Raw genomic sequence first — 27,758 nt, forward strand, 5'->3', positions numbered from 1 at the left:
ATTTTACTGTCAACTAGAATAATACCAGACTTCAGTATAATAATAAAGGGTGCATGAACTTTCCCAAATGAGTCTGTAAATTACAATTACATACAGCTCAACAAACAGTTCTAAAATACATAGAATAGAATAGAAATTACTGTCTTGTATTCCTACAGACAAATCCAGGACTAAATAGGTCTAATTTTCTTTTCTTTTCTAGGACAAGTTGTATATGCTAACCATTTCATAAATCTAACTGGAGAGAATTTAACAAGTGTCAGTTTATTTGAAGCACACTGTGGAAATCTCATATCTGATTTAATAAGCTTATCAATCAACAAGTTTATAAAGGTAACTTTTTTCTTTATATAGGACACAGGCAGTTAGGTGCTGTGTATTGGGAACCATATGAATTAGATACTGCACCAGTGCATAGATGACTTCTTACTATGAAGTTTTAAATGTTATGTGTGGTTTGTATCTCCATGTTTTAAAAAGTGTTATTTGTTAGGAGCTAAAATTGTGTTATATTTATTCATGACCATCTGGCAGTTGAATGAGAGAGTAATATTGAAATGCACTGTGTACAGAGCAGAAGTGAATGCCACATTTCCTAAGTTCAGTGTTCCAGGTTTAATGCCAAACATGGCACGGTCTAAAAGGTTTAGAACTATAGATACAAAAATAAATATAATCTTTTCATACTCTCTTCAACAGGAACAAAAAGAGAGTAACTGTAATCCTGGCAGTAAGCTAACTGGACATTTACAGAATGTCATATTCAGTTGATTGTTGCACTGTTCCTATTTCCACAACCTCATCTTTCTGGTACAGCAGTTCTACATTTGTCAAGGGAAAACTTGTCCTCTTTTCTTTTTTCTTTTCTTCTACAGCTGCAGTGTTTTTCTCACTTTGTTTTGAGCCCTCCAAAGCTAGAAAGTCATAACAGCATCATATAGCAGCTAGTAAAAGAGCTGTGTAATCTTCTTTGGCTGTGTCATTGTGAAACCTGCTTTAGATCGGCATGTGTGATCCACGAGTGCAGGACTGAATTCTCAGAAAAAGTAGCAGTGACCACTGTATAATATGTGTTTTCCTAGTACAGAGACATGAAAAATGGAGTCCCCCTTCTTTCATATCTCTATTACTGGGGCCAGGGGGAATGACTGTACTAGCATGTGATAACTTCTTTTAAATGATCTTTCCATACAGTCCTCTGTTACCTTTTAAAAGTCAGTTTTGATCTATTAAATTATCAGATAATACTGCAAACCTCCTCCCCCATCAAAAGGCAAATAGATGAGAGTTAAAGGGATTTTGTTAAAGGAAGATTCACATAGTATCTGTTGACCATTGTGCTTGATAATAGGCTTTGAACTGTCAGATGTTAAAATGACAGATTCACCCTACTTCCACAGAGACATATTACAAAGAGAAGATTGTTTTACCACCACTTTTTCTTCAGCTTTCCCTAGGCTTGGGCTGCACAGCTTGAACTAGTTCTATTTGAGATTCATTTCTGAAGTGGAGCTTGCACTTCAGCTGGATAACGTCTCTTCAGATGGTGCCTCCTCTAGTGTATATTCATTGCTATAATCCAGTAGTGGAAGTAGCATCCCTCAAAACTGTTGAAAACACAACTGATACACATAATAGATGACATTGCCAGCTCATCACTAAAGCATGTTATTAAGATTTTGGCTGGGATTATTGAGAAGTGCAACTCTTAACATTTGTGGCTATCCTTGGAAGAGGAGACATAAACTTTAATCCTCCAGACTCATATTTTCAGATCTGTTTCTTGGGCAGCTCTGGTATCAAGACACTTGACTTGGATCGTGTACTGAGCGGATTGTGTAGTGAGCCCATTGTGCTCTGAGATACGTTTGGTGGAGAAATATATATCCTTGGATATCTTCTTTCCATTTTCAGAAGCCACATCTCTGACACCAGAGCTCTGTTGTCATAACAGTAGTCACGATTTGAAGTTACAACCACTCTTACCAAGACACTGAACTCAGGATGTTGCAGTGTTCTTATACAGAGAGAAAAAAAAATTGCGTGTCACACTTATAAATACATATAAGTTAGTACTTCTAATTACGTGGTTGGTATTTAAAACTGATTAGGAGCTGTATGAAAACAGTAGTTGTATTATTCTAAAGGTAAAGTCTGTATCCTTACAGAATGTTACACAGATTTGAAACTATTGGTGATACACTTCTTCTAATTGTTACTGTGTTTTTTAGTCATTCACTCCTATTTCTGTAATGTCTCTTCAATACTACTACTGCTGTCACTGGCATTGCGTATTTTGATTTAATTTTTAATTTACACCATTAGGTTTCCAAATTCAGAAGTGATTTGAAGTACCAGTGTGATTTGAGAATATTTGTGCATGAATGGAGCAGGAAGAGCATGAGGATATAAAAGTACAGGATTCATCTCATCAGATCTAGGTGTCTAGGAGTCAGTTGGCTAAACTAGTCATCCAAATTCTTTTTCTTGTCAGGGAAGGATAGCAACTGTTCTCTTTTCTGCAGTGAGTAAGATGAATTAGTCTCTCTGTGTGCCTGTTCCCCTCTGTTTGCTTTAGAGGGGTGTAAGCTGATTTATTCAAACTTGTGCTACTAATTGTTTAGGAATAAATTGAGTATGAGCCGCTTTATCTTGCTGCTTCTCTTTCTACATTTCTACCATTGTGTCCTTCTGATATAAATGTGCTGAATTATGCTAGTTAAGCAAAGCTTTTCTCACCATTTTTACCACCTCTGAGTACAGTTCAGTGCATTCATAGGTCCTAAGAGTAAATTAAGTTTTGTCTATACTATGATTATTTCAAGTACAGTACTAATAGGTCTTAAACATTAAAGCTTACAGAGAATGTTTATGTATTTAGCACTTCCTTTTGCTGTTTTGCTTATTTTGTTTCACAATTCAGGAAATGTAAAACTGAAAGATGAATCACAAGAAAACTATTTGAAATGCATCAGTCTGAGTGAATTTTGTTAAATATGGAATAGTAATCAAATAACGTATGTGACTTGAAATATGCTGTTTTCTGCATATTAAAAGAATGCCTTGCAGTAAATTTACTGAAAAGCAGATTTTGTGAAATGTTGTGGGAACATTAACATCCTCATGCCAACAAAAACATATTCTCCTAGCATTATGCCTAGTCATTAAGGATTTTTCAGTTAAAAATAACAACAATAATAGCTATTAAATCATTTGAAATCTTTTTCCTGTCTTCCCAAGAACATCAAGAAAATGTAATCAGTCATTTTCTCTTTTCCTTGCTGTCAGACAGTGAATCAGTATTTATTGCAATTCCTTTTCATTTAGGCCTCAGAATCCCATTTTCATTTGATTAAATAATGTTTGAAAGTGGCTCAGAAGAAACTAAGAAATAACACAACTTGTAACTTATGCAGAATTAGGAAACGGTCTTTATAGTATGAGAGAGATATTTTGGATGTTAATGAAATAATGCACTTTCAGCATCTAATTGTAGCTATATTTAACTGCAAAAAAACCCGAACAGCCAAAACCAGAGGAAATACTTGTACATAAAATGCAATTTAAAAAACAACACTTTGAATAATTGTATTGCATATTCTCTTTCAGGTGAGACCTTCTGAGGCTCTTACTAGTCACCATTATCCCTGTACCTGCATTAAAGAATTATGGATTCTACTTATTCAGCTGCTGGACCACAGAAATAAAGGCCCTCACACAGAGGTATTGGAAGAATACTGTTATATATGCATGCATGTTACATATACAGTATAGTTGCCAAATGTTCCTAGATCGCCATGAATGCACTACTTCACATCTCTGATGATAGAACTGAACTTCATATTTGCTTTAGGAGGACTGCATGCTAACTGTGATGCTTTAGGCTGCCGTCTTGAATGTGCATCAGGTCCTGACTCTTTGCAGTGTACTGTTTGGTTATGACCTAGGGCACTGATAAGCAGCGCTCCTTGTGCTAAGAAAAGCAAAGCAAAGGAACAGGCTGTGAAAGTTTTCTGGTAGAACAAAAGAAACCATCTTTATCCATTTTAAAAAAAAAATATTATTTGCAATTTTTGTGTGATGTCATGCAACGATTCATCTCCAGGCATTAGAAACACAGGTACAGTCAGACCAGTGATCCATCTAGCCCATGTTTCTGTCTTTGATACCCATACTTAAACTACCTGTACAAGAACAACCTGGGTTTTGTTTTTGAATCTTGTAGTTGCTGACTTCTTTTGATGCTCTCTTATACTTTTATTGGAAGAGCCAATCACTATTTGATCTTCTTCCTTAGACCAATATGACTTTATATGTATCTTCAGGTTTTTTCTGGCTTTTCTAGGCTGAAGAGTCTTACTATATTCAGTCATTCTTTTTACAGGTGCATTCTCTACCTGTGGTCATCTTTGTCACCCTTCTTTGAACCTTTTTCTGTACTACTACGTCCTATTTTGAATGGTAGAGTACCAGGATTGCATTAAGTATTCCAAGTATAGATTAGGTGGCCACACGATTTTGTACATTGCATAATGATGTTTTTTCTATGTAGTTCTTTTCCTTTGCTAATGTTTTCTAGTGTTTTGCTTTTTCTTTCTTGACTTGTGGTTGGAATTGAGCTGATGTTTCTTTGAATTAATATTAAGAAGCGTCAACATCCTTTGAAAGCTTTCTGAAATAATTTTTATAAAAAATGAAGTTGCCATTTGCACAATGAGTACTGTTCACTTTTTATAGAATCAAGTACTTCACAGTAGAGTGTTTGTATTGATAGCTATTTACTCATTAATGATATGAGATGTAAAGGTGGGCAACCCAAGTGAAAATGTATTATTGTTAAGTATTTGCACTAGCATTTTGAAGCATAAATTAGGATCAGAGCTCAGCTAAGGTGAGTGAGATAGAAGTGCAAAGGTGAGTGAGATAGAAGTGCAAAGAAGTCCCAGAGAGTTTCTGTATAGTCAGGGAGGATAGGCACAGGCTGTAAGAAGTAGTGTTATGGTATAGACAGGGATCTGAGCCAAAGAGAATTAATCAGTTTGTCAGTGCTGGAACAGATTTGGAACAAAACAGGGAATTTCAGCCTCAGTTTGCTGTCTTTCAGACTGATTCTCTACCATCTACTACTATACTTTTTTTTGTTGAGGCTAGTCTGGCACTAGAAGTTTTTCAAAAATGTGTTATGAAAAGTCTTCATTAAAGAATTTGAAACTCTCTCATGTGAGTGCACCATCCCATCTGCATATCATCATTCCATCAGCTTGTAATTTTGCCTGTGAAATGTCACACCATGTTCTTCCTCATAAGCAAAGCTTGTCCTTTCATATTACTTTCTACTGGCATTTGAGAAAGGACATAAAGTAGCTCCAGGTTTTCTCTGGTAATATGGAGATGACTGTCAGTTTTCTTGTTCTATGTAAAAGCAAATTAACTAACAGGACAGTACCGTAGAGGAAATTGTTAACATAGGCTTTGTTATTCAACACAGTTCAAATTTACTTTTGCATTTTCTACAGTGTTTCTGGAGCTTGGTGAACAAAACTCTAAAGAATACCTTTGAAAGGCCAAGTAGTTCTAAAAGGATGTCTGTTTTTGAAACAATTCAGTGTAAAGATCCATTGAGTTTTAGCTGGTGGATTATTAGTCATCTGGCATCTCTCTACCAGTTTGATCGTAATGGAAATCTAGATGAAAAGGTGGGTATGCTTTTTTTCTAAGTACCTAAAAGTTATAATTTATTTAGATTTCTAACTTTGCTGTGTTGTTTTTGTTGACAGAAAACAATTAATATTATAATACAGGAGTTTTCACACTCCTTAAAAAAAAGGTCCTTTAAGGTTGGTGGTGTTAAGGTGTGCTTTGTACAGGTCAGTAAACATTCCAGGAGCCCCTGATGTATGCATGTTTTATACCTGTTGTATTAAGTAGATTTGTGTATTAAGGAAATTTGAAATATCCCAACTAGATAGTAGCACATATATTTAATGATGTAGCATATGTTTTAAGACTGTCTGCCTGCAGCAAGAATGCTTTACTGGGTTTGTTGTTTTAGGAACTGAACACATTAAATTGTACCGTATGAAATATAAACCTCAAACATGGACTGTGTAATTGTTAATGTCACTTTTTTTTTCTAAAAGTGGTAGCTCTGCTGTGGCTATATTTCAATCCCATTGCATTCCCTTTGCGTCACAGCAATGGCATGATGAGGTACATAAGTATTTGTTTATACAGCTTCATTTTCTTGAATACCATTTCATCGGTGTGGTACCAATGCCTGTCTGTCTAATAACGGTTGAATTTGAGCTTTAGTTTAGGAAGTTCTGGCAATAGGTAACAAGGCATTGACATTTAGAAGATGGCCTTAGATCTTCCTACTGGCTATAGTAGGCTAGTTCTTAATTAATCAGGTTCTTGTCATTGTGAGGGACTTGAAGTTACTGTGCATTCTGTAAGGGACCTAGATGAGACCTGCACATGTCATTCCTACACCTGTAAGATGTATGTAGGGCCATACTTGGTACCGATACGTCAAGTTACTTCATGGACCTCACTGTGGTTTTCTGCAGTTCTGGGGTCTTGGAAACCCTGACCTTTCTTTCAGTTTCTTACTCTGAAATTCATCCTGTCTAGTTTTAAGTTCCTAGTCATTGATTGGAAAGGAAATAGGCACTTGCTGAGGCAAATCATCCATTTTCAGAGCTATGAAAGCTGCCAATTTTTCTTAAGTGACTATAGAGGGAGCTGACTAGAAGCCAAAGAGATAGCTGAAGACCCAGAAATCTAGGTTTGGGTTTGTGTGTTTTGGGGTTTTTTTTAGTTTGATAATGTTATTGGCACTAGGGAGAACTGGGTCATGCCATCTTCTGTTGTCTGGCCTCTGTTCTTTTATCTTTTGCCTCATTATAGTTGTATTTGGTGATTGTATTTTTGTTTGGGGTTTTTCTTGGCTTGGTGGGTTTTATTGTATTTTTTTGTTTTGTTTTGTGTTTTTTTTAACCTTTCAGATGGATTGCTTATATTCCCTAAAACTGGAAAGGTCATATCCTTTTTCTGTTAACATCTTTACCATGATCTTTACCATGATTTCCCACCCTGTCTTAGGATGAAATGTTAAAACCTTGAAACTGTTTGTGAACTGCAGATCTGTAAAGAGAGAAGAGTGTGATCACATCAGTTGATCAATTTGTTTTGATAACTTAAAATCCCCTCCCCTTCATCTTTAGATCTTTAAAAGCATTAGTATATAAAGAGAAAAGGAATGAAAAATGCTTAAGTTCTGTGAAGGCTTTTAATCCTAAGTGAAGTTAGACTTTCTAATAAAAGAATTGCTTTCATTGGTTTTTATCTTGCAAATCCCCTGATCTGTTAAAAAAAAAATAGGGAAGGCGTGGTAACTCGGTAACTATATACTTAATTGAAAAACTCATGATCGTTTCTGGTGAGTGGAGGACTTGATGAATGTAGGATGCTTATGCTGCTTGTGGGTTGACAGATCCTTTAGGATCCCATGGCAGGCTGCTCATTTTCATGTGTTTCAGTCTTTTCGAATAATACCATGGCAAAATGAAGCAACTTCTTACATGTTCATACATGTAGAATTGCAGACCACATCTGATTGTAGCACTGAAGGTTGTCTCAAGCTTCCCTCCCTTTTGCCCTATTACTATGGTAGTGGGAGAGGACCGCAGTCCACAGAGTATTTGAGGGACGTTGGGAAGACAGAATTACTATACTCTCTGCTTATTAGAGGGAATTAGATGGAGAGAAAAGGTTATTTCCAGGTTGAATATAGAAACCAGTGTGAAGCAGACGTTTATCCAGGGCTTTTTGTATTTTATGCCCAAATCAGAATGCAGTGATACTCTATACTTCAGCCATTGGATTTTTTTTATGTCTCTCATATATACTATGCATTTAGCGTCATGAGAGATTATTTTTTTGCCACAAGCACTATATAATTTAAATAAGCCAAACAGATGTAGAATGGAAAAAAATAATTCCTGTTGTTCTTATTTTAAAGTAGGAATCTGAGACACAGTGACAGAAATTAACTTGCCCAACATTAAATAATATTTTTTCCTTAGGGCCCGTGTGGGAGAAAAGAATTTCCAAGTCTCAATTTGTTTGTTTTTTTTTCACGTGAGACCATCCTGTGCATGTTCCTCTTGTTGTTTCCAGTAGTCTCTGTGTTTGAACTGTTAGCTGTGCTTCGCACTTGTCTGAGTGTGGCTGTGAGTTTGTCCAGGGATCCCTGTTCACTTAAGTGCTGTGGGTGCTTACAGAAAACCCATCCATAACAACAGTGTCTTTTCACACACCACAAGAATGTAATCTGTCATAGGTAGTTGATGGTAACCATTCCTTTAGGTTCTCCCCCTAGCCCCAAAGTACAGCATCAAACATTCTTTGACCATTGTAAGACAAAATAGTCTGTGATACAAATTTGTGAAGTCAGTGGAATTACATCAGGGCTCAGTGTAGTCTTGTTTTGTTGTTAAACATCTGATGCGATAGCTTCATGACACATGCTTTCTTTTAATTAACTGTGATCAGAGGTGGGAGGGTGATGTGTCATAATGATGGTTATTCATGTGCTCTGTAGCAAAAATTGCCTCTAAGCCTATGTCATCTGTGGAAGATTTTCAATTTTTTAATGTGGTCTGCATGGCCTTGAGGTTATTATGAAAGCTTTCAAAATTCTAAATTAGGTTTCAGACTTGCTTCTTTTTATTTTTTCCCCTTTAGCTCATATAACGTAATTTCAAATATGCATTGAGTCAGGTGTATTGAATATATATTTCATACACATGGAACCATTTTTTTAAACTAGAAAATTTTGACCAGGTTTCTTAGTCACTGGGATGTACAGTGCATGTCTCCTTTCCATAACCTTCCACTTGGGTCCCACTTCACTCTTCTGAAAAGCAGGATTTGTACATTTAAAAACCAAATAGGACCTGATGAGAAAATTTGCTACTTCTGAACGTTGCAGGGGTCAATTTCAATATACTTTGGGATAGGGAAATATAGACAGAGTTACTTGGGGCTAAGAATTCTTGCCTTTTAATAGAATAAGCTGAAATGACTATGTGGCAAGATATGCAAACATGGACTTCCAGCTGAGAAGCCTCGTATGGCTCTTCCGGGTAGTCAGCTGTTAGTCCTTGCAGAAGATTCTTCCTGTGAACCCAGAGGGTCTCAGCTTAAGTTTTTGGTTTTAGCAGCACTTGCATGTAAGGTGCACTATGCACTGTAACGTGTCCAGGTTCTGTTGATTTTAGACTCTCTGGGGGTGGAGGGATGTTGTTGTAAGCCAGCAGGTTTGGAGTAAGAGCTGTAGATTCTACATAGTCTCTGACGACAATGGGTTGCAAACAGTTGCCATGACATATTGCCAGGGCAGCAGGGAATGCAGTTAGGATGTAAATTTAGCGGGATATGAATGAAAAAAATCTGTTAAAAGATAGAAAAAATTGAGGCTTCAAAAAAAAAAAAAAAGTGCAGCAAGTGGCTGTTGTCATTCTTGCCTGAGTTTGGCCTGAACCTGGATGTGCTCTTGTAGTCCAGTTCTACTTGATATTAGAAGTTTGTTCCAGATTACTCCAGGATCTTATAAGGTGATCTGTATACTGCAGACGAGCTGGAACTTTGGCTATAAACAACTTCTGTATAAATCGTGTGTCCTTGGACTATGGGAGTGCTAAAAGCATGTTCCAAGCAGACTGATTCAGACATTCAGAGGTCTCATAGCCATTTAGCATGACTCTGGAATACCTACTCATCTGATAAATCTGGCTTTTGAGCAGTTGATTAGCTTTACTTGGAGTCTGCAGTAGGAACATGTCAATGTGTAGGTCTTCACATAACATTAATAAAATAAGATACAGCAGTCAAAAATCTGACGTAAATGCTAGCTAGAACTGTCTGGGAATGCTGATTATGTACTTCCTGGGTTTTACTCATTATTGACATATCCTGTGTTTTTTCCTAGCTATACAGGCCGTTAATATCTGGCCAGCTCCTTACTGAATTGGCCAAAACAAGCCTTAATGTTTGGCCTGGGAAAAATGAGTTAGAAATGTATTTTTGATTTAAAATGACAAAACAAAGAAAAGGTGAGATTGTACCTTTTCCTTCTTCTTACCCCTTATATCTTCCTTTTACAGAATGTTAAAGAAACAAATTGTAAGACATACTGCAAAAATGCCTGAATATTTTGCTGCTTTACTAAAATTGAAGGTTGGGATTGCAAATGAGTCAAAGCAGTATAAATGGCATACTCTTTATTTTCAGCTCTTTATTTGTATTGGAGGCCTAATTTTTAGGACAGATAGCAATTACATTCATAAAACAGAAAAGCTGTTTTCAGTGATGACTACAGTATACCGTCATGAAATGCCGTATTTCTGGAAATTGTTTGTCTGCTTATTTTCATGTTATTACGTAATGATTCCTGTGAGGAATACAAATGCTATTTCATGCTGATAATCATTGTTTTTCAGAAACAGAAGGAATCCAATTGGAAATTTGTGGAAGAACTCCTTAAAAAATCCATTGATGCTCAAGTAAGTGTGTAAAAGGAAGAAATAATGAACAAGGAAAGTGTCAGGGATGCTTTCAGGAAAAGACAGTGCATGAAACGAAGTCCATCTAAATGTTTTTGGAATTCTAGTGTTTTATCACAAGTAAACGAACATCCTTGATGTAGCTGAACTATGGCAGTATACAGTTCTCTCCTTGTTAGCAGTTACTCTTGCTTTAAAGTGGTTGTGCTTTATGCTAAATTGTCAGATAAAGGAGAAAGATAATTATCCTGGAAGGGTGGGTATATGGCTACTCAGACAAGATGTATTCAGAATAAGAACTGGATGCTTAGAAAATGTAAACCAGATACTGAATTTGAGGATATCAAGTTGAGGAGACATGATGAGGGGGAGATAGTCAGTTACATTGAAAATCCAGCTATATCCTCATCACAGCAGGAAGGTGACTTGCCTTGCTGAGCAATTTGTCTTACAGGCTTGAATCAAACTCTTACTGATAAGGTTCTAGTTTCTGAGCATTCATTTCATACCTTATCATTTTTTCTTTCTGCAGAACTGTTAATGCAGAGCTTCATGGCCCAGAGGTCAGAATTGCTCTCCTTTTAAAATGATTTTAAATATGCTGTTCATCATGTTTTTAAATATGTTACGTTGCAGCTCTATAATTTTTTTCTCAAGTTGCATGGTACAAATTGCAAATGCTGTATTAGCAACACCTATAAAAATTTCTGTAATTTGTGTATGCTTAAGACAAGAATAAACATTTTTTTTATTTGGTCTTGGATGAAATAAAAAAAAAGTCCTGCAAAGTTCTGTTGTTGAAAGCAGAAGAGGAATCAGTTCTTTTTTTATTATTATTGCTGCCTTGCTCATGCAGTAGCCAACAGCTGTGGTTGAAGCTGGAGTATGGAACAGTGATTGTTACAACTACAGCTTTTACAAAAAGATACTGTAGTTGATAGGGTAGTTGAAACAACAGGGTATTAAAAAGTTGAAACATCATGCTACACATAAACTAACATTTGCTTATATAGTTTTTCAGCTTAAAAGGTCAGCTCCTTGAATTAATTCAGAATGTATAACTGAATACACACACTGTGCATGTACATTAAAACTACAGTGATGACATCACTTATTGAGTACTTACTATTTTGTGAGAGAAACAAAGAGATTTAGATAAGAAGCATAAAACCTGTAGCTTATTAGCCACCTTCTTATGTTGCATCTTCTGTATGTCAGCAACCTTAGAAACAGTAAGAGGACACTTGTGGTTAACATTTTTCTTCAAAATATTGGTCTTTTCTTGTGACTGTTTATTGTTTTGAAGAAAGATTACTCTGAATATACATGAAATACACAGCTTTTTGATGCTTCTGTTAACCAAGTGTTGAGTTGTAGACAGTTTAGAAAGGCAGCTAGATGGCCAGGTTCAGAAGATTTGAATGAGTCAATTATGATGCAGTAACGTGAGGCACGTTACCTGTTTTAATTTCCAAAGGTCACCACTGTTGAAATTGAAATAAACCCTCATTTGCCAAGGGTATGTTTGCAACTATTTCCAACTGTCTAAAACCAATCTAGTTTATTTCCTTTTTATTTTTAATTTGTTCATTATTTTTTCTTGCATTATGGATTTACCTGCTAGTAGGAAATGCTCCTTGGAGAGCTTATGTGCATGCATGAGTGGATATAGGTACTTCTATTAGAAAATGCATCCCACTTCTATCCCTGCCCACTGGCCATCTTGACAGTGTCTAGGAAGGAGATTCTTTTAGCAGTAGATATGTCCATCTCCTCTGTTGATCTGTCAACTTCATGTGGCCACTTTTACCTTTTATCTTACCCTTTTGTATCTGAGTGAATATTTTTGAGACCAGAAAATGTAGGAATGAGAAGCACAACCAGATATACAGAAGTCAACAATGAAACGGAACATGGAGAAGCAGGAAAAAGCAAAAGGGAGAATAGTGCTCTTTGAATAACAGGCTGGTATTAATATTCTGCCCACTAACACTTGGCTTGAGTTTGTTAGTAAATCCTATCTGAGCCATCCTTTTCAGCGTATACTTTCAGTTATCTGTAGTAGGGATGCACAGTAATAGCTGCGCAAAATAAATTAGAAGAAATGATAGTGCTGAATCACTCATTTGCAAGAGAAAGAGCAGGAATTGGTGGTTAAAGCTCCATTTTAAAGTATATGGTAGCTTAAAAACTAATCACGTGTAGTACATAGTATGTCCATCAGCCTCATAATCCACTTGTGCTTGTTGCTCCCTAACTTCAAAAGCTTGTAGACTATACATGTTTAGAAGGAGAATGGGAATATACAAAGGATGGGGCGGGGGAGAATGAGATGAGTCAAGTATGCACAGTTTTGTATGTTCAAAAACATCTGAAAAAGATGCAGATCATACATTTATAAGGTAAATTGATAGTCTCTCTCCTACCAGTAACTGTTAACTTTTCTTCATGTGAGCTTCAATTTCTATGTTGTGAAAAGATGATTAAATAGGCACTGTGCAGACACGGATTTTGAGGGTAGGGGAGGATCATGAAAGCAGAGAAAAGAATGGTCACCTTTGATGAATCAGCAGAAGCTGGAGTTAACTTGAACATCCTTAGGATGGCTAAGTATTGGGATGCAAAAATGACTAACCAGTGTTAAACTTGCAGCATTTTGGTGGTTTCAGTAAAACTGTTGAGTTTAGTGATCCTCAGCACACAGAGGGCAGCCCTTGTGGGGGGCGGAGAGCCTGATCCACCTTCATCTAGCGTATGCCTAATTTTGGGGGTGGTAAAGACTTCTGAGGAAGGTGTCCCATGTCCGAGTGAAAGTGGCAGAGGGGTGCTGCAGTGCCCAGGCTCCAGGTAGGAACTCCTCCTTTATAAGGTTACAGTCAGCCTGCTTCTGAGCAAGGAATAAATGTGAACATGCTGTCAGGTTAGGGAGCCAATGGAGATAGGAATCAAAAATACTCTTATTTGTGAGCTGTAAATAAAGACAGGAGGGCATGTGTGGAGTGCTGCTTCCTTGGATATATCCTTTCAGCTTCAGTTGACAGACTGGTAAGTTTCTCAGCCAGAACTGCTCTCTTTTTTTATATAATTCTTGATGGATAGAGTTGAAGACAATTGCTTGTGTGAAAGATACCCCATCTGTGTCACAAAAAAGGGCATTTTGGGGGAAACTAGTTACATGAGGTATTCCCCACTTCTGTTGTAATTTGGGATTTCTGTTACTGGGTTAATGACAAAAGTAGAGCTGGTTTACAATTCTAGTTGTATTGCAAAATGAAAATTGTTGTGCTAGGAATAAAATATTTGTATATTAGGCAACACCAAACTGACTAAATTTATGGGTTGTCAGTGTAAGATGTGTTTGTGTTTACAAAGTTTTATTGTAAGTGAGCATCAAAAGCATTTTTGTTTATAAGAACTGATAGCAGTCTGTCTTATTAGCTCCTTCTCTCATTTTAGAAAATAAATGTTTCATGTTGTTTAATGCCACAATTTTATACTTTCACTATATTTTTTGTTTAATTCTACTCTAAAAGAGATACAGAAGTATTGTTGGAGTTCTAGGAAACCAATTTTGTTACTGCAGTAGGAGGTCATAAGAGAAAAATGTTGTGTTTAGATAGTACTATAATTTTGATAGTATCTGGTGTTCCTCCCTTCTGCGATAAATTAAAAGCTGACTACCTCAAGAGTTCTGATAGTATTTCCAGCAGTGCAAGAGACCATTGCAGAGCAACGAGAGAATCCATTAATCCCAGGGTATTTGAAGTCTGGAGAACTCTTTCATATTAAATTTGAGATAAAGCCTTCAGTAGTATCTCGGTTTCGGAAACTGTTCTAAAACTATTGTTGGACAGATACTGGTTGAAATTTGAAGCTGCTCGCAGTACCGTGTTTATTGGTGAATTAATTTAACTGGAGCATTGTTTTTGAATTAGGCCCTTAAGCATGCTTTGGGTTTGGCTTTTTTTTTTTACATCTTTCATAACTGCATGGATCTCTCTAGACAAATAGATATATTCAGCTGCATTTTTTTGTTTTGTATCAACACTCTTGCTCATATTCATAAAAAATGGTAGTTGTTGAAAATGGCTGCGGTTCTGTCCCTTGTGTTGTTTTTTTTTATAAGTTTGTTATTTTGGGAAGACTACTGATTTAATAGTTATGTCATATATAAAACCAATATTTGAGGAGCACCTTTCATTTATAGGCATTTTTATTGTGTTTGAACTATTGTTCTGTACATTTTTTAATGAGTCTCTCTTGAAGAGTTTCTATTTCAGTGGGTTTTGCATGTTGTTATACATAATGTCTTGAATATATAATTTTCTAGGACGACTGAAAATGCCTTTTTAATTTTCAAGTTGTTCTAGAAATGCACCACTTTAGAAGCCATATGCTGTACATTAACTGTTCATGAGAAGAGAAAGCAGACATGATTAGAAGTTATTGTAGATGATTGGTATAATTGTTTACAATTTTCTGATAAAGTGTAGCAAATAATGTTTTCCACATGAATGTAGAGCCAGGTAGAGATAAGTTAATGAGTTATGCAACTCCTTTGTGTAGTACTGAAAATAGGAAAAATAATCAACTCTAAAGCATAATAAGCCGTCCGAAGCAGCGTTGTGGGTAAGAGCAGTAGTCCTGTTCTCGCAGTAACAGCAGCAACAAACAAACTAACCCCCAAACAAACAAAACAAACCCAATAAAACCTAATGCTATCTTTTCCCATCAGCTGGTATCAGTGATTATTTTTTCTTTTTTTTTTTTTTTTTTAATTTAAGCATTTTCTGAGCTGGTTGAGCTTGGGACATAATTCAGAACCTAGCACTGTAATTGGAACTGGAAGGGATAATATTTATCTTCCCAGTATTTATCTGAGGCATAGTTTCCTTTTTTTTTCTCTTCCTGGGGCTATGATTTTGCATCATAAAACTCACCCTGTATCTTTATTTTTCTTACCCTTATTATTCCTTTTTAGCTTATTTTATGCTGTTAGAAATTCCAGGCCTGTATAATGTTTAAATGTATTTGAAAGCTAGGTCAGGGGTTTCTCTTGTCACAGAACAAGTTCACTAGTATCCCAGAGATGTTAGACTTACATGTATAAAAGTCTTTCTTTAAGACAACTACACACAAGCTGGTCCACTAAACCACTTTTATAGTCAGTGGAGACAACAAAGCCCTTCCAGGGTCTATCATTCTATACTTCTCATCCTAAAGTAGGTGTCTAAAATAGACTGGATTAAACACATTGATTTCAGTCTGAGCATGGAGCTCCTAATATCCTAGCTCTGACGCAAGTCCAGTTTTGCTGACATCAAATGTTGGATGAGGGGAATGCCACTCTCAGTATCCCACAACTACAACCTGGATGCATCACTGTGTTCACATTTTTGGCATTTCCTATTTTTGTTCCTATGAGGCGCCTTCTTTTTGTGTGCAAAATTTGGAACTGGTGAATATGAAAATTGTGTGGGACATTTTTTGTCTTTTATTATTATTATTACTCCACTGTTCAGAGACTTATTTGCCCTTGATTTAGAGTTGTCTGGGAAGTTAGCAGTATAGCCATGCTGCAGAAGTTTGAGAAGGAACATGATCAGAAAGGAAAAATCTTCCTGTTTGGAATATTAGAAAGATGAGGTCTCAGAAAGTTGCACCTTCCCTCTGTCTCGGTGGTGAATGAGCTTTCCTTTGAACCTGCATGGCGGGAGGGCTGAGGTGTGCAGCTGACTCATGCAGTCAGTATACCTGCTGTCCCGTTTACTGTTTTGTGGGGTTCTGTACCAAGCAGTCATGGTTCAAGTTAGGCTCACGGTGTTGGGCTGGCAGTTTTCTTAAGGTGAGCGCCTGAAATGGCGCGTGATGAACTATAATATTGGCTGGGTTGCAGGATGCAGTTGTCAGCTTTTATCTTCTAGTTCATTGCTCATATTAGCAGATGCATTTACCCAACATTATATCATTAAAAAAAATTATATTAGGAAATTATTCTTAATATTCTGGTAGTATTGAGTTTATGTGTAAACAAGGTGATGCTCCCCTCCTACAATAAACTACTTATTCCCTTTTCAAGACTGGTGTGTTAGAGGAACATTTACGAATGCATCTTCAGTGCTGTTTGACTTTGTGTAGTTTCTGGGACTTGAACCTATCTATTGTCACCATACTGTGGGATTATTACAGCAAGAACCTGGTAAGTAGATGAATATATAAAAATGTAGAATTACTTGTGGACGGTCCTTGAATTTTAGCAATTAATTCTTATTCTTCTCTAGCCAGGCTTCATTGCTAAAATTTTGTAAAACTGACTAGTCAATGGCAGTATCCCTAAATTAGCTGTATTTATATTTAAGAAATCACATTTAAATATATGTTATGGTCTGTTATATTATGTCACAATAGAATTAATTATAACATATTTTTAGTCTTATTTTTCATCAGGAGTATGGATCTTAAGATCTTGTAAAAACACTTTGCACTCCTCATTATTGTTTTTTCAGTGGTGGTGGGAACATACCCTTTTGTTTGTGTGAAGGATTGTATCTTACTGCCTTTGGAATATTAGGATTTATTGTTACTTATAATCTTCTCTGGTTTTATTTATCCTTTTAGAACAGTTGCTTTACTGTTCCTTGGCTTGGTCTGAAGGATCTGGCAAATGTTAGTAAAACTTCTTTGTCAATGCTTGAGTTGGTGAAAAGGTGCTGTTGTGAACAGCAGATCCCCGCCCTGTACAAGTCCAGCAACAGTTACTTCATTTTTCTCAGCATTTTGGCACAGATGATGAAGGAAGCAGAGAACAGTGGCATGCATCCTTGGAAGCAAATTAAAGGACGGTATGGCTGCTATTTAGTTTGTCTCGTGTTGTAAGCGGTCCGGTCAGTCAGACAGCATGGCCCTTCTAGCCACATACCAAAGCAGGGTGGGGAAAGGGGTACTGTGCTCATGAGAAAGTAAATGGGGTGAGGGATCCAGGGTGATTCATAATTTAAAGAAAGCAGTTGTTCCCTAAAGTTTCTGTTGCCAGCTGAGACAGGGTCCAAGAGCTGGGTCCAAGAATCACCTTGGCATCCATAGCCTGTGATGATTTACTTCATCCCACATGCCAGGAATTTGGTATACTGGCAACCTATGCAGCGATACAACCCTATTGCCAGACAGGTAATGTAATTAAAGCACAGAAATTCTGTTTGAGCTGCATGTAATCTGTGTTGTCCAAAAACATGCAGACTGGCTCTTGCTAGGCCTGCAATTTCATTTATATTTACTTTTTTCTTTTTTATGGTTTCCAAAATTTCTCACTATTTTTTTTTGTGAGGGTTTTAGTTTTTCATTTAATTTGGAAACATACTAATTAAGACATATGGTCAGTCATTATATAAAAACCATAAAATATATATGCTCTAAAGCAAAATCCTGATGTTTTAGATGCTTACTGAATTCTTAAAACTTTTATTATAGTAATGAGATTGTACTGAGCCTTAAAAGTGCTAACTTTTAAAAATCTATTGGATATAGAAGACTTAGAATTAGTTTTGTTTTGGGTTTTTTATTTGATTTTAAAAAAAGATTTTTTTAAGTACTAATAAAATTAATTCAAAATGTATTAAGTAATTTTAATTAGGCTGCTCTGTTTTTACTGAAAACAAATTATACTTACATTTTTGTGCTATTATAGCTTGTTACTTTCCCTAATTTAAGAGGGGGAGCAATAATACACAACACACACTGTGTCACTCTGCTCAACAGTATTCATCATTTCTACCTTGAATAAATCAATTACACAAGTAGCAAAATTTAACAGCCTACAGCTATGATTTTGGGATGAACTCTGTGTTCAGCAGCTAACCAAGCATTAATTGATGCATGAAGAACGTAAATGCCTGTCAGTAGTAATTTACTACTAAACAACATTAATTGGATTTGCTGTAATTTTTGGTGGCTAGATTTGATAACCTCAGCACCATTTCCAACTATTTTTCCAGGTGACAGAATAGGAAAGCAGCATTTATGGATGTTTAACTACTGTATGTTGAACTTACTTTAAATTAAAGGTGAAGGATATACCCAAGGTTTTAAACATACAAATCAAAAAGTTCAGCAAGCCATTTTCATCTTACTCCTGTGTTATAGGAATGGTGACATTTATCTAAAACTCCAGATCTGAGCAAAGGTCACAGAAAAGACACCTATGTAAAGCCTTCTGCTTTTTGTCAACGACTTTAAAGTAGCAAAGTAGCAGCGCTTCTCGCCATCAGCTACATATGACTTGAGCACTGTCATACAAGCAATGCGGCTTAAAGTTTCTTAGCATCTTCCTGCTGCAGAGAGGTTTCTCTCCCAAATGCCTCGGCTTTCCTGTTTTCTTCCAGACTCGCAGTCTGCAGTCCATACAGTAGGTGTGCGATACAGGTTGGTGCAGATTTTAGCAAAGCACTATGGAGAAAAGGAGTTCGCCATCAGAAATCTTCCCCTCTCTTTTACTGCTGTGGTGGTTAGGTAGGGGAGCCTGTGATCACAGCACCTGTGGCAGATAATGTGAAGAACAGAAATCAATAGCTAAAGGAAGGAGGGTCACTTGGTCCTTTTTTCTTTTTTTAGAATCTTATTTGTGCCACATGTAAATAAGGGAGATTGTAGGGAAGAAGTTGGGGTACAGGAATTGTTTGCTGTTGCAAAGAGATGCCATTGGCAGCTTCCTTTCCTAGCACCCCTCATGGGCTAAATTTGATTGATGTGAAGGCATGGTCTGGAGGACACCTATCACAGACACAGTAGAGAGTCTGCTCATAACACTTTCCTCAACTTTGTACTAGCTTTTGGATAAGGGAGAAAGGTTAGGCTGTACCGGTGGTTGAAAACTCTTAATGCGTACCTTGTATTAGGAGCAGAAAGCGAAATAGCACGTTTGTTCCAGTAGCCAAAAGAGTAGAAGAGGGGAGGGAAAAGAAAGTATTTTACATTTAAGGGTTATTGGAAGTGAATAACTGTAAACCAAAGGCATGAAAATACAATTTTGGTCTATCAAGCAGATAGAAAATTGCATACTTTAAGTACCTTAACTGGGGGTTTTTGTTTGTTTTTTTTTTAATGTAGAATTTATTCCAAGTTCCATCGGAGAAGAATGCAGGAGCTGACAGAGGTAGGGCTGCAGAACTTCTTTAACCTGTTCCTCATGCTGGCAATTGTTGCAGAGACAGAAGATATAGTGAGTCGTGTGTTGGATCTTTTGGATTTCATGACTCCGTCCTCCATCACTGTGTCTCAGAGAGCTCTCATCTGGAGAGGTCATTTTGCTTTCCTTTTAATTTATGTTGAGAAGAACATGGACATTAGTGTTCTAGCTGAGAAACTCTCAAATGCTTTCCGTGAGAAGGCAAAGGCGTTTTTAGTAACCAAAAATGACTACGCACAGAAACAAAATCTCTGGACTCTGCTTTCAACCTACGTTGATGGTGTCCAAGAAGTGTTTGAGACCAGCTGCTACTTGAGCCTTTCTGAGGAAAAGTTGCTAAATGATGGCTTTACTATGCTGCTGCCTGCTTGTCGAGGATCTGAACTGAGTATGGTCCTAAATTTTCTTCAGGTTGTTCTAGCCAGACTGCGGTAAGTTACTTAGTTAAATTGTGGATGTAGACTGGCATGTTGGTTTTGTGTTTTAGGGTTAAACTGTAGTTCATATTAATTTCTTACTGAAATAGAGTAAAAGGAAAGAGAAATCTCCAGAGGACTGTGAATATGTTGAATTTCAAAATCCACTAATATCTCCCTGCATTTAGAATCTTGGAAGTGTTTCCTTACCATTTTAGGATATTAAGCTTGACATCCCTGATATTTTGTTATGAATTAATGACTCTGTAGAAAGTCATCCAGTTGCCACCTTTCAGACAATACTATCTTTCTTTTGGCACAGGAAACTTCAAAATTTTTATCTGTACTGAATTACTTAAGTTAGGGGAGGGGAGTTTTATGTTCGGAGTTTTTGGCTTTTTTTGTTTTGTTCAGTGAATCCAATCTATTTTTCAGACTCTTCATTCTATTTTTTTCTCTTTCACCAAGGTTGCAATCAAATATAACAGTTACAGAGATTTAAATACTTGTCTGGGGTTCGATAGGAAAGAAGGAAATCATATTTTACCACTTTCAAGCAGTTTTGCTTTGATGTACTAGTTCAGTTTTCAACATCCACAGTGCCCTTCAATAAGCATATTTTTGTCTACTGATGCCTTTGAGAAGTAGTCCTCCAGTTTGAAGCCCAAACTGCTTTTTTTTTAATAAGATATTAAGAGGCGGCTATTGATCTGCCATTACTTCAAATGTGTACAAGGCTGATATGTGGAAAGAACTGTGGAAGAGTGCATAATAGGAATAGTGAGGCTCATATGCAAGATCTCTCTTTAACTAGGTTCTTTGTTATTGTCTAGTAGTTTGACTGCAGCTGTCAATAGCTTATAGATCCAAAGACAACTGTTTTTCAGGCAGTCTTTTGAAAAAAGATGAAGCGTGAAACTAAGTTTAGTTGATTTATTATTTATTATTTCACTGCAACTGAATGTATTTACTGGAATAAATTGGAGACTTCAAAAATACTGATATTTTCTCCATTAGCTAATACACAGCATTTATTGTGTTGTTTTTAAAGATGAAATGGGGAGAAATTTGAGACTGGTGAAAAAGTTGCCTATTTCATAAGTTGGCATTATTTTAAAGCTTTCCAGAACTGGGGGTTATGTGCTCATCTCATAACAAGGAGGACACAGAAGTTCATTACAGACTTCTCAGGTCATCACAGACAAGGTACAGGGCGATATTCATACCTCTTCTTACAAAAAGCAGGTCTGCTGACATATGTGAATTACCAACAGGCTCAAATACTAATTGGTATGAAAGAGATTATTACAGCCTTGTTTTTAACAGTTATATCAGCTTTTGTATTTATACATTTGGTTACTGTTACCTTCCTGCTTATTCCATCTGCAGAGAAGCTTTAATTCCTCAACAGTTATAAAATGCTTTGATCATCAGCTTGCGTGGAACAGGAGAATGTTACTGGTTCTCTCTCCTCTGTAGCCATACAAGTAAAACAACGCTAAAACCACTTTCTGGGTGCAAAAAATCTGGATGGCTTTGGGCCAAGCAGATGTTAAATTATTATTGCCTTAACTAGACTGATTAAGCCTTGGTCTGTCTGCAAACTCAGAAAAGGATGAAATGGTTTAATGCCGATCTCTCTCCTGTTTTTAAAATCCATGCATATGTAAGATAGCAGGCCTTTCATAAATGTAATTTTTCTGTACACTGCACTCTAATAATTTTATAACTGTATGACAGGGAATTTACAGGTAGGAAGGAAGTGAGATCACTGATTAAAGAGCGAAGCAGCTCCCTCTAGGCTGTTAGGAAATAATAACTTCTTATGCCACTTTCTGCTAACCCCAGATGATGGCTCACAGGAGCATTCTTTATTGCTGATTAAGTAGCATTATGAAAATACTGACTTGGTAACATTAACTAAATGCCTCAGTATTGAAAGCTTAAAATGTCAAATAGTTTTAGCAGTCCCCTTTAACATATCTTGGATTGCTAGAATTGCATTCCAGGTTTCCCAGTTGCTTTTCTTTGAGAACATTGTAGAAATGGCAATCTTTTTCATTTGCAGTGAGGTGTAGCCAAAAGCTCTTCTTTAATTATAGCTATTCATGCTGCTATGGTTAAGGGTCTATCAGCATTTCCATTATAAACCTTTATTTTCAAGGGTTTGTAGCATAGCAGTGAAAGCTTGCTCTGGGCTAAAACTTGGCATACCAAGGTTTTGAAAGTGCGCTTGTTTTCTTCCTTTCTTTTTTCTTAAAAGGCATCTGAAAGGAGACCCCCACCTTCACCATTTTTACACTACTGTGTTTCAAAATAACTCTTTCCAATTTTTTCCTATGGTTTTCTTGTCTGCTAGAAAAAGTACTGGTAGCGTTTGATTGTTGTATTTACCTATGCTTAGACTGTTTTAAAGAAGCTTTTTTAACCTCCTTTTTTATTATTATTACCATTATGATTATTTTGGTGTCAGTATATTTTAAATAGAACTATGACTTGGCAGGAGAACTCATTTTTATCAGTTTTTGATATGTGGTGAATGGATAATTGGAAACAAGATGCTACTTGCTGGCACTTCCAAGTATTTGATCTTCATAATGAGATTCAGTATGAAGTGTAAGATTGTATTTTGATACAGTCCTTTTAAAAAACATATATAAAATAAACAGCATATAATCAAGAAAATTCCCAAAATAAAAAGGCAAAGTATTTCCTTCCTATGTTTACTTGTAGCATTCAGCTTCTAGCTCAGATACATATTTTTCCTTTTCATTCTGTTTTTAAGCAGTGTTTTAGAATTCTGATTTTTTTTTTCTTATTTAATGAAAGGGAAATGCAGGATGCTTGCCTGTGTGTGCTTTCATTTGTTCCGCATCTCTAGCACTACCTATCACATCTGAGTGCCTCATGACACAAAAAGAAATCCTAGGTTAATAAAAATACAGGCATTCAATGGATTTGACAGAACACGCTGTAAAAATGGACACAGACTCAGAAATCTGCTGAGTGCCTGGAAACAGTAGGTTCCAGCATTGCAATATGTTATTCTTAAAAGAAGAGCTTGAAACATGTTAAAATGTCTTTTATTGTAATCAGGTATTTCTCTGACATGAGCTTTCTCTCGTTATCACTATCCTGGCATTTTGGTTTTGTAGTGTATTAGTACTGAGTCACGCAGTTATAAAATGCAAGTACATGCCCGAGTGTAAAATCGCTGCTGTGCTCCAAACATCTTTGCTTAGTTTCAGGGAGACTTGCTACTGATTCCTATAGGAGAAATGAGAAGTACCACAAACCTAATAACGTAATAGATGGTAATTTTATTTTGAAAACAGTTCTTGAGTATTTATGCCCATTTGTACTTTTCTGCCAGTATTGAACGACATTAAAAGTTATTGAGTATTTCAGTGCGTAAATTTCATAAACTCTACAAGAATACTAATCAGGTAAACCTGTCTCTAATTAAAAGTTACATTAATTGGGCCATGGATAACAGCAGAACTGGATGTTTCTGTCTGTCAAGAGTGTGTCTAGCCTTGAGGTTGTGAGAGAAATCACGATAGGAAAGGATTATCCAGTGTATCTTTGCTATGGAAATGTATAGTCATTTGTGGGTTTGGTTTTTTTTTTTTTTGCCTCATACTTGCCATCAAAACAGCCTGTGGGAAGCTTTCTGAGACCTACAGAAGCCTCTCTCCCCCTCTCTGTCACTGTGTAAGTCAGCAGATAAGCTCAGGAGGAGAATAGAAAGGTCCTCCCTCCTTCTTTCCATTCCCCTCAAGGGTTTTAGTGTTAGTCTTTGTAAAATGTGTTTTCTGACGTTGAACTTCTGAAAACTGTATCCAGAACAGTTTGGAAGAGCATGAGTCTTCTCTTACCCGTTCTGTGAGTGTATCACCGGCTGTAATGCTCTCGGAAGCACGGCAACTCTGTGACTAAGCCACTGCAGAAGATCTTAATTTGGCTCTAAGATCTTTCAGGCTTAATGAATGACCATTAGAGAGTCATTAAAAGTTGCTATGAACTTTGTTTATGTGTGTGGAAAAAGGAAAGAAGTCCTTCCTTTTTGACTTCGCAACACAGATCTTACGCTTGCAGACCAAGTGTGCCTTGTTGTGCTAACTTAACCTATGGTTTAAAGTATTTTTAGTCTTGTTTTAAGTTCAGTTATTCCATTAATAAAACTGGTATAACGAGTGTAAAGAAAATCTAGTCTCCAAATGCTTTAGAGCGTGGGAAGCAAGCACTGCTTTAGAATATAGCAGCATTTTAAGAGGTTTGCTCTGACTAAATCCTTAAAAGTAATCTGTTACCATCTTCGGTGGAATACTGGATGTGTTCTTAGCTACAGTTGTTACCTTAAAGTGTGCTCTGGTAATTAAAACAAAAATTATTTTTCCTACTTTATGTGGGATTCGAGGTTTGTTTTCTTTTCAGGATTTTTTTTTTTTTTTGTCTAAAATAATATTTTATACCTTCGGCCATCGTATTCTGATCTTCAAAGATGACTGGGTGAAACTGATGTGTTTTGATTGTGTCCTCTGCTCTGAGAGTATTACTGTCATGAAATCATAGAATCGTTTAGCTTGGAAAAAAACTTTGAGATCATCAAGTTCAACTGTTAAGGAGCTCCTATACGAAGGAATGAAATGAGATAGTGTGCACTGGAACTGTGTATCTAATACTTTGCTTATAGAAAGTTCCTGTGTGTATTTAACATTGGTTCAGATTTGCAAGAATATTCACTTCCACTTGTCACTGTCTGTTTTCTTGAATTGGTAGGCAGCCATGTGAAAGCTGAATAATTGATTAAAAACAATTTCATATTGGTGTTTAAGATTTAATATAGACCATCTGCCTTAGAAGGAGGGCAACAAATCTGGTGTCAGGGCTGGAAGGAATGTCCCATGAGGAGCAGCTGAGGACTTTGGGCTTGTCTAGTTTGGGAAAAAGGAGGCTGAGGGGTGACCTCACGGCTCTACAGCTTCCTGAGGAAGGGGAAGTGTGGAGGGAGATGCTGAGCTCTTGTCCCTGATACCCAGTGGCAGGACCTGTGGGAATGGTTCAAAGCTGCACCAGGGAAGGTTTAGACTGGACATTAAGAAGCATTTCTTTACCGAGGGGGTGGTGTGACACTGGAACAGGCTTCCTAGGAGGTGCCCGAAGCCTGTCAGTATTTGAGGCATTTCGACGTTGTCTTTAAGAATTCGCTTTACCTTTTGGTCAGCCCTGAACTGGTCAGGCGGTTGGACTAGATGGTCATCGTAGGTCCCTTCCAACTGAAAAATTCTGTTCTGTTTTAGAATCACCTCAAAACCAAACTGAAATAACAGAAGCTGTCAAAGGACCTTCTGATTGTTGATGCCCATTGGTAGGCACCCAAAGCTAAAGAAACTCAAGTCTAGTACTCGGACATCAATCATGAAGATGCACAGCTCTGTCCCCTGCACTACAGGTTAAAACACTTCTCTCTGTTTCATCCACTGTATCCATTTTATCTACCAGAATTTAATCCACGTAAGCTTTCTGTGGCCTACCTGACAGCAGTACAAGACTTACTGTTGTGAAGGAGTAAATCCACCCGTAAAAGAGAGTCAAATCATCCAGGTGTCCTGAGAGCCTGCTGCTTGGGACCCTGCAGTTGTTTAGAGAAACATGTGCTCCCCGAAGGTTGTAAAGTGCACATTTGTTTTCCGATGGATGCAACTCACTTTTGAAACTGTTTTTCCCAAATTAACTTTCCTCTGTTTCCTTCTTTTTATTCTTCACACAAGGTATGAGACTAGCTTTTCATATGGAGTATTTTTTTGTTGTGGCTGTTAAACAAAGAAATACTTTTGCCAATAAAACCATTATATGCAAGTAGCCTTCTAATCTCTTAATTTTGATTGTTTCTTCGTTACCTTACAAGATATATATTTCTTCTCTCTTTAGGATATCTCTTGTCAGATTTAAGGCTTATTTAAAATGAACAGAAAGCTGAAGCAATTTTCTTTATTCCATTTCAGTCTCCTAAGGCCTATTTCCCCCTGGTGAGCTCATAGCAACAGGGGGGTTTAAGGGAATTCAGCTTTCTGCAAATTAATGTCTCACATCATGAAAATTCAGGACTTTTTTTTTCTATATCTTGAAAAAGTAATACAGTGAGTGCGAGTATTATTTCTTGCCAGCGGGTGGAAGATGAATGATTTTGTCACAGTTTTACTGCTTGATGAGCAGTGTCCTGAGGGTCAGGCTTAAGTCTGTGTCACTATGCTGCTCATTACTCTTGAGCTAAATAAGGGCTGATTGGATCTAAATTGCCTAGCACATGGGCTGCAGATGAGCTCAGTGAGTAGGGGATGACCTGCTATTCAGGCTGGGAGTAACCCCGGTGTGCAAATGCTGCATTAGAACACCGTGGGAGAATGAGAGGCTACCGACCGCTGCCAGCAAAAGAAATCGAAATGTAAAAACTCTTTGATGCTGCAATGTTAGAATTTGAAATGTAGGAAGTGACAGGTTGATGGTACTTATCAGCTTTGGCTGGATTAGAGAACAGTGTCATCTTGCTTATATAATGACAGAAGAATGAAGCTAGCTCCCAACCACTTTGCTGTGCAGAGCTGCTGCTGTCAGAGTCAATGCTGCCTCCTACTGACAGTCTGCGCAGAAGGATGGGGAAAGCCGGTGGAATGCCGGCTCTGGACCGCATACTCGGGCTCTCCAGCATGCCAGTGTACGCTCTGTGCCCCTGCCCGCCTATTCCTGTATGTGTCTGCTCTCTTCTCGTAGCAGAGAATTGCAAACCTGGTTGATAAAATAGCACGTGTACATTCTGGGACAAGAGCGAGCCACTGCTGTCTTCAAGAACAGTTAGAAGTCATCTACGTGCACCGAACTATACAAGTGTGTCTGCTTCACGCAAAGTATTTCTCATTGTAATCTGCTCTCCGTTGCTAGCCCCGGTGAAAGGAGGTGATCTCTGGAGAGGAGAATTAATTTGTGCCTGTGTGTTTTAAAGAAAGTTAATCTTTAAAAAGGAGAAAAGAAATCTGAATGAACTCAGGGGAGAATCCTTCTGCTAACTGAACACATGAGTATACTTGTCTTAATAGAGGAAGATGAAAAGCAAGCAAATCACCTGCCAGGTGCTGAACGCAACACTGATTGTAGGAGTTTGTGCAGTTCTGAAAGATTCAGTTCATTGGTTCAGTAGAACAAGCTTTTGGGTTGTGTGCCCCCCACCTCCATCACTGGTGCTTTGGAAACTGAGTAATGGCTGCAGTGATGATAAATACCCACTTGCTTCGTTTTTTCCAAATTTGTTTCAGATTTTATTACTAACAGCTGTAACCTACCAGTGTCAGTCAGCTTCTGTTACTACTAACTTACGGGACTACCTCACCAGCAAAAGCAGTTTGGTTCTCTCATGAAACCAGTGACTAAAGAGGAAGGGATGAATCCAAATACATTCTGTGTTTTCTGTTTATTGTTTTCTGTTTTTCTGGTTTTTGGGTATATACTATTTGATTCTTCTTTTCCTTTGGATGCTTTTGCTCATGATGAAATGTCTTCTGGGACATAAAATAACTTCTAGTTTACTTGTTTCTG

At 37.2% G+C, this 27,758-nt stretch overlaps 1 protein-coding gene across 3 annotated transcripts in view; it reads left to right on the forward strand.

Annotated features, from left to right (window-relative positions):
• Positions 1–27,758, forward strand: part of MMS22L (MMS22 like, DNA repair protein) — a 93,215-nt gene that overhangs the window by 13,563 nt on the left and 51,894 nt on the right. For all 3 annotated transcript variants that reach the window (XM_040598723.1, XM_040598725.1, XM_040598724.1), the window contains exons 8-14: positions 203–333; positions 3,610–3,723; positions 5,517–5,696; positions 10,506–10,568; positions 16,648–16,767; positions 17,187–17,410; positions 19,671–20,180. In XM_040598723.1, the coding sequence (XP_040454657.1) occupies positions 203–333; positions 3,610–3,723; positions 5,517–5,696; positions 10,506–10,568; positions 16,648–16,767; positions 17,187–17,410; positions 19,671–20,180 (1,342 nt within the window). The remainder of the gene's footprint in view (positions 1–202; positions 334–3,609; positions 3,724–5,516; positions 5,697–10,505; positions 10,569–16,647; positions 16,768–17,186; positions 17,411–19,670; positions 20,181–27,758) is intronic.

This window comes from Falco naumanni, chromosome 6 (assembly GCF_017639655.2).
Source record: "Falco naumanni isolate bFalNau1 chromosome 6, bFalNau1.pat, whole genome shotgun sequence".
Taxonomy (NCBI): Eukaryota; Metazoa; Chordata; class Aves; order Falconiformes; family Falconidae; genus Falco; species Falco naumanni.